Here is an 11,591-nt window from a genome sequence, read left to right on the forward strand (position 1 = left end):
TTCAACAAGTATTCGTTATTAAATCTATTTCAATTCAATTTTATCTTTTAACGAATGCCTGCCGAAAAATCAATTCTATGTTATGTCGAATGTCTGGTATAAATATATTATCGATTTAAAGTCATCAAACATTCGCTAGAACATGTAGAAGTTACACATTACTGGGAATAGAATGGGTATAGATTGAATAACGACGACGTATACACTGTAAAAATGGTGTCTTGGCGTCATACGTAAGACATGTCTTGGCAATAGACGTGTATTGAACAATAGAAATATAAGATAATAGAACCAATAAAAACATAATCTAAGAAATAAAGACACGTCTTCCAGCCAGACACGTCTCCCAATTGATGACAAAAGACACGTCTTAGAAACTCAAAGTGTATTGCATAAAAATATGACTTGTGAATAAATGTTTTGCAAAGAGACGTTACATTTGAACATATCTTGTACAGAGATATGACTTTGTGTCTAAATAGATACATGTCTCCCAATAGATGACACATAAAGTGTCTTTTGCCAAGACATCATTTTTACAGGGTACATATATATTTTACATTCAAAAAGTAGGCCTATGTAGCGGCCTTTACAGAAAAGGTGAAAAAGGTGAATGGTCTAGCGGAGGTCGTGACCGTCCTCCACTACCGACACATCCACTTATCATCATCATCTGATCGCGTCTCTTCCGTCTCATTTACTTCATTTTATAGACAACTCAGTTTCCAAACCGTGTTATGCATGATGACATTTTACTTTAGCTTCACCCGAAATAGGCCTATTAATGTAATGTTGATTTTTCACAGTGTACATTACATTAATAGGCCTATTTCGGGTGAAGCTAAAGTCATCATAACACGGTTTGGAAACTGAGTTGTCTATAAAAGTTGGGTGCCCCCTCCCTCTCGGCCTGCCAAAGAATCAGTGCAACCTCTTTTCACATGTTAAATTTTGAGAACCCAATTTGGAAACCTGAAATGGGTTAGATAAAATTTATAGGAAATTTTGCACATTTGAATGTTTCGTAAATTAACCCTTCTTTGATCCGCCAAAGATTGCTTGCCCCTTTTTTGGCTCCCCCTATTTTACCCTCCCCAGAGGGCTCATGATTATTCAACAGCCCATGCAATTAATCTGCTATTCACTGATATGCGGAAATCGGGACGAATCAGGTATTAAATTATGCTTGCTAAAAATTCCCTTACAAATAATTGGATAACATATTTATCATCCATAGTTTACACCTTAGTATGACATACGACAATAAATTAACGGTATTTAAAATACTTTTAATAAACAAATAAATATACGCGATTACTTCTGTTTGTGCGACATCTCCCAAAACTTTCTGCAAGGTGATCTCTCGTGGTATGACTTGGATTTGGTAAGACACTTTCGTGATGTATGCCTAATTTCTTATGCCAGGAATAACGATCATCAATTGAAAGTTGCCGATGTATACGAAATGAGTATAAAGTCGCAAGTTGGCAGTTTCGAGACGCTCGGCTACTGCGTTGGTGTTCTTTGTGTCACACACACCTGTTCAAGCTGACCCTCTGTACAGGTGTGCGGCAAACAAAGAACATCAACTCAGTAGCCAGGATATCTCGAAACTACCAACTTGCGACTTTATACTCATTTCGCGGTAGCAGGTCACATATTAATTGCGTAATAAAATTGCGAGAATCATCACGGATGCTGCATAAAATGATGTAAACCGATTCATCACCATGCATGCATTTGTGATACAGCTACTTGCAAAATAATAATCCCGCATATCACCATCATGATACCTAAGAAGTGTCGTCCATGTTCAATCGCATGGATCCTTACAAGGAATTGTGCATGGTGGGTGATTCCAATACCTCTCAAGTGGATCTCCAAGAGGCTGGTCGAGTGCAGATCTGTCGGAACACGCTTTTCCATACGGAATAAATGCTAACCTCATCGTGACATCATCCAAGCAGCAAAGTTCATTTCCCATTGAAAAAGCGTTATCCGACGGATCTGCAGTCGACCATTCTGCCAAGTTTTGTTCAAGCATCCAATAATCATCCATTTTGTTATATTCATAACCAGAGGATATAGACTCCAATGTTCAGTCGCTAAAACCCAGTTTCCATAGAGCAATATTCCTTGACTAATTAAAACTCAACATCGAAAATGACACAGTTTTTCGTGCCACGGTGGACGCATTGATGTACTCCCATCCCATGCAAAATCGTGATCATTACCCCACAACATCGCGAACATACAGCTCGCGAAATGTTTCAATATTTTTTGATCTTAATAAATAACATATATAATAAAAGTCATAGTCTCTCTCAAGTCTTGTTTTTTTCTACTTCTTGTTTTCTTTGTGATCTACATTATTAAAAGACACCGTTTGAGTTCTCTTCATCTCAAAATACATCTTCAGTTCAACAGAATACAAAATAAATGATCTTAATGGATCTTTGTTAGCGATGTTCCGGCGATGTTCTTCTTGTTTATTTCCTGTTCTGATGATATTTTCATGGTGATTGTTCCAAGCCGTCATCTCCCATCTCAGATATTTGGTCTCTATCCGTTTCATCCGATGCGTTCTCGTCTGCCGGTGGTCTTGCACTGATAGCAAAAGGCCAAGTCTGGAAAAGAGAAAAGAAGAAGAAGGAAAAAAGAAAGAAAAGAAATACGATTAATTTATTTAGTACACGAAATGCTGCAAATTAAGATTACATCATAATTTTCAACGGATACTTTTCCCCCAAACCTTTGGTAACTTTTCGCAATTATATAGAAGCGATTTTCACTCATTTAGGAGTGATTTTCACTCTGTTCATTTCTTTTAACTTTATAAAAACTTTCATTGATCGATCGATCGATTGATTGATTTAGCGGTCGATCGATTGATTGATTGATATTATTGATCGATATTATTGATTGATCGATATTATTGATTGATTGATATTATTGATTGATCGATATTATTGATTGATTGATATTATTGATTGATTGATATTATTGATTGATTGGTATTATTGATTGATTAGGGCCTAATATTATTGATTGATTGATCGATCCATCGGTTAATTGATACTATTGCGCAATGTGCATTCGTCTTTTTGTTGTCCTGTACCCTATTGATCGGATGATCGGAATGATGACACAAATGGGGTTCTATTTTTACGGTTTCCGTTCATCAAATGATTGTGTTTCATTACCATGCATTAATCATAATGATCAGACAAACGGAACATAATAAAGTGCAACACAATAAACAAACAATATTGGAATTACAAAGCAACTTTCAATAAATTGTATAAATTGATTAAATTATATCTGAAACAGTTTACTCATTTGTTTTTACAAAGAGTTAAGGGGTCGGTCACCCACCTTTGCACAGTATTTTTGTGGGACCTGAGAGCACATCAGACACACCAAATTGCATTCAAATATCCAAAAAGACCTAAGATTTTTAGGACGTTTTGGGAAAAAAATTTATATCTTCAATACGAAAGGTCAAAATTTTCATATGATGGACGGCTTTTCATCCCAGCTACAAAAACTTTAAGTACATATCATTAGATTTATAAAGTTTACTTCATTTTTTTGTGGATAATTTGTCATAAAATTTGTATATCGCGAATTAAAAATAAAATTATTTGATATCAGAAGGCTATTCCTTGCATTCAGAATGCAATTTGGTGTGTCTGATGTGCTCTCAGGTCCCACAAAAAATACTGTGCAAACGTCACTATCCGAGCCCTTAAGGTTAAATTTTTGTGCAAAGCTAAGATCGAAACTTTTTTGCGACTTATAATTATGGAGCGCCAATTTTCTTGAGTCTAGATTTGCTTCAATCGCTCTATCTATAGGACACCAATGGTAATATGTTTGATATAAACACCTCAAAAAAAAGTAACTAACCCCCCTTAAAAATGGTCATTATTCAAAAAGGGACTATTGTATTACAAATCTGTAACATGCGTTGGAAGCAGAATTTATTTCTGCACATTTTAACACCTCATTTGTAGCAATTGACTAAATATTGACGCCACAGCGTACATTTAAATCAATGTAACCCAAGATTTGAAAGTTACAGTAAATTGTATTGTTTTTGTATTCAGTATAATTGGAAGGAAATCTGTGCAATGATTTCTGAGTGTTTTTGCATTGTATGTAAGTGCAACTTTCAAATCTGGACCTCACTACATTAAATTAACCGGTGTTTTATTGTTTTCTGGGCTATCGTATCAAATGAGGTGTCAAAATGCGCAGAAATAAATTCTGCTTCCAACGCATTTTACAGATTTGTAATACAATAGCCCCGTTTTTAATAATAATACGCTTTTTTTGAGATGTTTATATTATTCATATTATAATATTGAAACCAAATTTATTAGATATAAAGCAACAGAACTATACTATATCTAATATGAAAATATAATGCGAGTGTGCTTGGAATATTTATAAGATAATGAAAAACATTGTAAAAATTAACCTCACTAGTTTTAACGATAATTATGCATATCCGATATGGTTCTTGTTCATGATATCATTTCATAGAGCCTATAATAATGCAACCCGAGTAGGTCTATCATTTTATTTATTAGGTAATATTTGTAATTATTGTCTTGTGCTCCTGCACCTGCAGAACTATTATTGTTTGTGACGATATTTATGACCGCATAAACATGATAAAGAGGAAAAGAAAGCTTCGTTGTATTAATACCATCCCTATATATATTTTAGTAGGCCTACTCATATTCAGAAAATAGATGGTTTACAATTATGTTATGGCAAGTACGCCCTAGGTATTTAGGGTGGGTATTGGTGTTGTGTGTAGACCCCCACTACATACAAATAAACAGGCAAACAAACAAACAAACACATAAACAAACCATACCCCACACACCAACCCCTTGTATCTATTTGTGTATATTTTCGAGGATCTGAAAAATGATAAAAATATTGTAGCCCTAAAGTCCTCTGTTTGTCGGTGTTTGTCGGGTATTGTCAAGTCAAGTAAGTCCTCAAAATCGGTACACCATATAGCCCTGCTCTGTGAAAATATTGAACAATTAAGTTATCGCGATGTTAACGCTCGCCACAAGAGGGTACGGCTTTCGACAATCGGAGGACTTGCATATGAAATCTCTAAACATCAATGTTCAATGGCTAAACATTATCCATCAATACTCATGTACGATTGACATGTTTAGTATTTAAAACCGTTTACAAAGTGAAGTAAAGAAAAACGTTTTTAAATATTTGCAGTGAACTCTTTTTCCTCTATTCTACCAGGACGACGACATTACCATTGATGCTTGACATCAATAATACTCTTACATAATATCGGAAGGAAAATTAAACCTGCATGATTATTAGTATTAGCAGTAATTAAAAATGTTTTAACATTCTTACGGACGTTACTTATCAAGTAATTTTCCTGTTTCATGGAGAGAGTTTATAGACTCAGTTTAGGCAATAGAAAAGCTTTTACCCCCGTCACTCATTTCTTATCAACAAGGCTATTAATGTTTAGGTTTACCAGACATCGAACTCCAGACCCTAACATTTATGTCCTATTATCAATGTAAAAACAAATATTACGTACGCTCCAATGCCAACCATTTACCATGTTTAAAAGAATAACACATATACACTAGGATCCACAACATTCTCATCCATCAGGACACAGTTCTTTAACCCCAATACATTTGTACATTCATTGAATGACATTGAAAATTTGGGTACAAAAACTCATATTCTGCAACTTGAGGTCAAATTTTGCACTATAAGTGTTAAATTAAGGTTATTGAACTATGTCATTGGGATGAGACCATTGTGGTCCATAGTGATACCAGATAAATGCGCGTTTACTTGTAAGAGAAAAGATCCCGAGAGAAAGCAACACGGATGAAAGAAGAAATTTTTATATAATTTTTGAGTTAGATTTTCTGACAGGACATTTTGAGTAAGCATTAAAAGATCTAGCTTTTGGAAACAGTGTCTTGGAAATAAAGACGTGTCTTGGGTGAAGACATCCTCCATGCTCGATTGAATGAATTAAGACATGTCTACCAGCAAGTCATGTCTAACCAGAGACACAAAGTAAAGACGTGTCTTTAAACTTGCTTCAAATATTAGACGTGTCTATATAACTCATGCATGGCAGAACTGATGTCGTGTATATACCGTAAAAATTCGTTGATAAGCATGATGCAATACACATGTACATGATATGCACTAGGATCCACAACACGGTCATCTCTCAGGGCTCATTTATTTAACCCCAATACATTTATACATTCATTGAATGACCTTTGAATATTTGGGTCCAAAAACTCATACTCTTCAACTTAAGGTCAAATTTTGCCCTATGATTGTTTTATTGAGTTTATTGAACAATGTCATTGGGATGAGGCCATTGTGGTCCACAGTGATATATCAGACTGAATGTTTAGGGTAGTTTGTTAAACTTTTTCATTTTTTCCTTTTGATTTGAAATATCTGTAACATAGATATGTAAATTAAAAAAGAAAAAAAAGAAAAAATCGTTCTTGTCCGAGCAACTCGTTAATAGGCACATATATAGGCCTATAGGCATATACTAATATAGGCTAGGCTTAAATAAAACACCGGTAACAAAAGATATATTATAGGGGCAAGGAATCCAGTTACTACACTGGAATTTCAGTAACTCAAGACAAGTAGTTATTGATTTATTGATCAAATATTGAAATAATGGTTTTCCCTCATTTTTGACTGTAACTCCACAACTGTTGTCTGTGGTGCTGAAACAAAATTTCCAGTGCAGTAGTTGTAGTCCTTACCCTATAATATACATATCTTACTTGTCACCAATGCGCTATAATTTTTGAGAAAATGCAAAAATAGGCACAAAATTGGCCAGGGTGTAGTACCCCTTAATAGAAAATATTTTCAAAACAGTCTTCACAGAGTGTATCTTTATAGATCATGTTTTCAGGCAAGATTTTTGATGACCTGTCTAATTGCATGACACCGGTGCTGTTTTATACGATTTTCACAGTACGATTTCCATAGCATTACCCAATATCAATAATTATTATACTGATATATTCAGTACCATCAAGTGTTTATCAAAAATTTGTATGATGATGATGATGATGATAAAATGTATGTGTAACTGCAGAAAGTAACGACCAAATATAGTGATAATTGGATCTGTTTTGTGCTCTGTAAATCTGTTTTGATTATTCAAAGAATACAAGTTTTTGATAAAAACTTAATGGTGCTGAGAACATCAGTATTGATGTTGGGTCGAATAGAATGCTATACTGTTTTCAGGAAAATTGTGTATTTTTGTCGATATGTTACCATAGTTACCGTTATCATAATTCGCATGTTTCTACCATTTTATATTTATGCTCAACCATTAGCACCTGATTGGTGCGATTTTAATTACCTCATTATGAGTTTTGGTAAATCAATCTTGTTCGTGGTAACAATGGACAAATAAGTACAATTAACCTTCATATCAACACTAAACTAGGATTTTCATTTGATCATGTTTAAACCCTAGTTTGTAGTAATTGACACAAGTCCAGGGTTAGCTTTTGACTTCTTTGCACCGATAGCATAACAAAACCTAGCGTAAATGTCTCATGAAATCAGTCAATGTCAGACCGCACGCAAATAACACCAAAATGGGAGAGATAACGAAGTGCACCAGTGTCTTAATTGAACTTCTAAAAGGGGTAAATGACTGAGTATCTGACACACTTAAAAAGTTATGTGTATACTATAAACACTTATTAAAAGGAGATTTCTAAACATATTAATTTGGAAACGATGATCATGTATGCTATTAGTAGATGAAGCTATACTCTCAACATAAATTCTTCTGCGTCGCTTTCATTTGTTACCGGCTTTTGGGGGTTTCGGTACTCATTCACTTTCATCAAGTTCATACTATAGCTATTTGATGAACTGGTATCATTGTTATTATTATGATCATGATAACTATAGCAATGCTAAATTAGTATACATGAGCATTTTTCGGTCTAATGGACACTGAATAATAATTAAAATCATCTAATGACTTAAATGGCATCTATAAAAGGCTGATGAGGTCGTAAGATATGGACGCAATGCACAGGAATATTGACCCGAAACATGGACTCTCAAAGACGAGCTAAAGAACGTCATTATGGAGATGGAAAGCATATACGATTGATAACTTCATGATTTTCATTGGTTACAGCAAAGATACACGCCAAAATGGTAAGTATAAGAATGTTATTAACTTGTAATAATGTTCTCAATAGTGAATTATTTAAAGATTTTATCATTTATAATGATGGATTTGTAAACATAGCTGTTGCATACTGTTTAGTCTGAGCTGAGATAGACACAAACCGTATACCGGTCTTCAAAGTCATGATCATTAGAGTTTACATAATGTGACATTGATAAAGAACTGAAGAATTATATCAGTTTAGAATAACAACCTCGGTGAGATTAAAATTATAAAAAGAGTTCCCATGTTCAAGTTACTTAGGAAATATTTTGCCGCTGTTATTTGTTCAAGTCTATTCGTGCCATAGTTATTTGGCTCAACTTTGAAACATGTTTCTTACTTTTATTTTTGCGCAAAATATGTTATGTTGTTTTATGATTTTGATATCGTTTTTGATTTCAAAATTCATATATGAATGTTGGAACCATTTTCAAATTAAAAAAAAAACCATTTATGTCACTTCTTTTCCTTCAACTACGCGGCTTGACGATGCATTGCAACTGGCAAAACTAGTTTAGGCAAATCGACAATGCGGAAATATGTGGCTGAAGTGCCCGAGATTTCGGCACAGAGTTTTTGGTCTTGTAAGACCACTTTTGTTAGTTCACCCGTACTAGTTATACCTATATTTTATTTTTAAACAGGACGGTATAATTTATACTATAGCTCAGTATTTTTTCTTTATTTTTGAGAGAAAATGGATATGAAAACGATATTGTGGTAAGCGATAAAGATTGTTATTGTTTTATGTGTTTTAAATACATAGTTTTATCTGACACTTTGGATCGTTAGTTAGAGAGACCGTTTCCCATTTCAGAATGGCTATATTTTCTCTAGCTGTTTCACCCAAAACACCGTTTTTCACTTTTCACCGTTTTTCACACGGATTCTGTTGACTGCCCATGCTGAAATGAGAAGCTTACTTACCAGATTCAGAGGATGAACCATCGGTCCCTCTAAACTATCATCGTCTAATATCCTCTTTAAATGTTGAATATAACTAGAAGCAAGTCTTAAAGTGTCCAACTTTGATAACTTAGTATCTGGTGGTACCCACGGTAAGCTTGTTTTAAGTCGACAGAAAGCCTTGCTTAACACCCTCATTCGAGCTCGTTCTCGCGCATTTGCTGCGTTACGTTGCACTGGTTTTATCGGTGACCGCGTCGCATTTCGGCGACCGCTGGATGAAGTGTTTCTCCGTCGTCCTCGGCTGTATGTTGGTGAAGTTGACTCGCCATCGTCAATGTCAAGTTTAACATGATCATGTTGGCTAAAATCATGTTCGTCATTAATGTTAATATTTATAATGGTTGCGTAGTCCCTACCGGGCAGCATGATGAACTTACAAATGTTTGTTCCAAAACCAGACTTTCAATGTCCTTATGTCAAACACGTAAAATGCGTTTCGTTCGCCCCAGCGTTGGTTACTTGTGAGTAAGATAATTGCAAAGAATCATCTTGCTGATAACTAATAATAGGGGCAATGCACTGATAATCCTTGAATCTTCCCCGCAACTTCTTCCAAAGTAAATAGCTACAACATACAATGAATGGTAGTACCGCAGCAAAAATATGAAGCCAACCTCATTCAGGAGAGATTGGTCAGCATCTGCCGATAAACTCGATAAAACACCACAATAACTGGATTTCACTATCTGCTTTTTTCAGATGACTTATTACCATGCCCCAACAGGCTTTCACATTTAGTACTCGGTATACTCATAAAACTCTCTACATCTGAAAATCATACATCAAGTCTCTTCTTGTGTGTTTTCGACGTAGTTTCTCTTTTGAGCCAAAAACGCAACTGGTGGAAAACTGTCTGTGTGTCGATCTTTTACGTTGATCTAAAGAGCTTGTAATTGATCTGAAGTTGATAGAATTCAGCCGGTGTGAAAGTTACACGCCCAATTGCATTGGAACATGCTATTACTTCCTACATTATACCAAGGTGGCTTTTCAGTTTTCATCTACGCATGCGTAATGAAACATCATCCAGTGACATGTCATATCAAAAGGTGCCTAATGATCCCTTTGAAAGTATTGAGATTTTACCTTTACTTGAAACAATAAAGACCAAGCTATAAAATGATATCTTGGTTTTTAAATTTGAGGTGATACTTTTGAAAATGTGACGAAAAGTGTAAAAAAATTTCTTATTATTTTGATTATACTGAACAAGTTTATTTGATCTATATCTAAATACAAGCTTTTCCGGCTTAGGTTTCAAAGGCACGTTTTGGTATATTAAATCGCAAAGATTGACTGAGATTGACGTTTTAACGATTCGTCGAACATGACAGTCGAAGACAATCAGAACATTCATGTTGTCTTCAGCAAATTTCGCACAGAACGTGTATAATGGTATATCTGATTACTTATATAAACATTACGGTATAAATCATACTAAGGACCCAATATTTAACATGAATGATATACGATGCTTATATTATGTGTCCTTTAAGGATAATTTAAATTACTACAAGTGGACATTCAATGTCATAGTAACAATGATGCTACTCATTGTTCCTGGATGACCAAGGGTGTCATGATATTGCCGCAATAAAAATGACAGAGTGTATCATGATCATTCATATGTTGGACGAATCTAGATAAGCCTATTCGATGAAAAAAGGCTGCCTAGAAAAAATGTAAAAGGCAGAAAAAGAAACCTAAGCAAGAAAACTGCAAGAAACTTGAAGATGACGCGAATGATTTTATATGCTTACAGATTTCTAACAATTTTTGTTGAAGAAATTGGAAGAGATTTGATCTATGTTTTGGAATCTTTGATAACTGATAAAAAGGCAAAAAGAAAGGTCGTTATTGAGATTATCCATCTAACAGACACTGTTGAATATGTGATTGTGCATATAATTATTTTCGGGTTGCACTTTGGCGTTCTTTGATGTTTTTGGATATGCCCATATTCATGGCAGCACACATCCATTGAACATTAAATTTCAATTTGCTATACTTTGTTTACCAAGTTTATGCCCAAATCTGGCATGATTTGACATAATATGTCAAAGCATGGCCCCATTATGACCTTTGACCTCGAATGATACCACTCACCAAGTGTTAGCCTAATCGGGCAAAGTTTGAACTTTGACCATTGACCTCTGATTTCCACCAAATGTAGTTTATAACACTCCTCGACTTTCTCTCGACCCCCTGTATGAATTTTGCCAGGTTTAAGGTCAATCGGTTAAAAAAAGAACCACTAACCGCAAAATATGGATATTATCCAACTATAGTGCCCCGCAGGGCAACAAAGAACCACTAACCGCGAAATATGTACTTCCAAGAAGCTTAAACTATAAAT

General features: G+C 34.8%; 1 protein-coding gene across 1 annotated transcript; it reads right to left on the reverse strand.

Moving 5' to 3' along the window:
• Positions 1–849: 849 nt before the first annotated feature.
• LOC140165321 (musculin-like) lies at positions 850–10,134 on the reverse strand. The gene is made up of 2 exons (XM_072188655.1): positions 9,194–10,134; positions 850–2,627 (listed from the first exon to the last, which is right to left on the reverse strand). The coding sequence occupies exons 1-2, from the start codon at positions 9,599–9,601 to the stop codon at positions 2,514–2,516; spliced, it is 522 nt and encodes a 173-aa protein (XP_072044756.1). The 5' UTR covers positions 9,602–10,134; the 3' UTR covers positions 850–2,513.
• Between the last annotated feature and the right edge of the window lie 1,457 nt (positions 10,135–11,591).

The sequence above is a fragment of the Amphiura filiformis genome, chromosome 12 (assembly GCF_039555335.1).
Source record: "Amphiura filiformis chromosome 12, Afil_fr2py, whole genome shotgun sequence".
Taxonomy (NCBI): Eukaryota; Metazoa; Echinodermata; class Ophiuroidea; order Amphilepidida; family Amphiuridae; genus Amphiura; species Amphiura filiformis.

What these genes read in the sequence shown, in the direction of transcription:
- LOC140165321 (XM_072188655.1), bottom strand. Translation starts at nt 9,601, where the DNA reads ATGCTGCCCGGTAGGGACTACGCAACCATTATAAATATTAACATTAAT. An exon ending in TGGTTCATCCTCTGAATCTG is followed by an intron (nt 2,628 to 9,193) that starts GTAAGTAAGCTT and finishes TCTCTTTTCCAG; the next exon opens with ACTTGGCCTTTTGCTATCAG.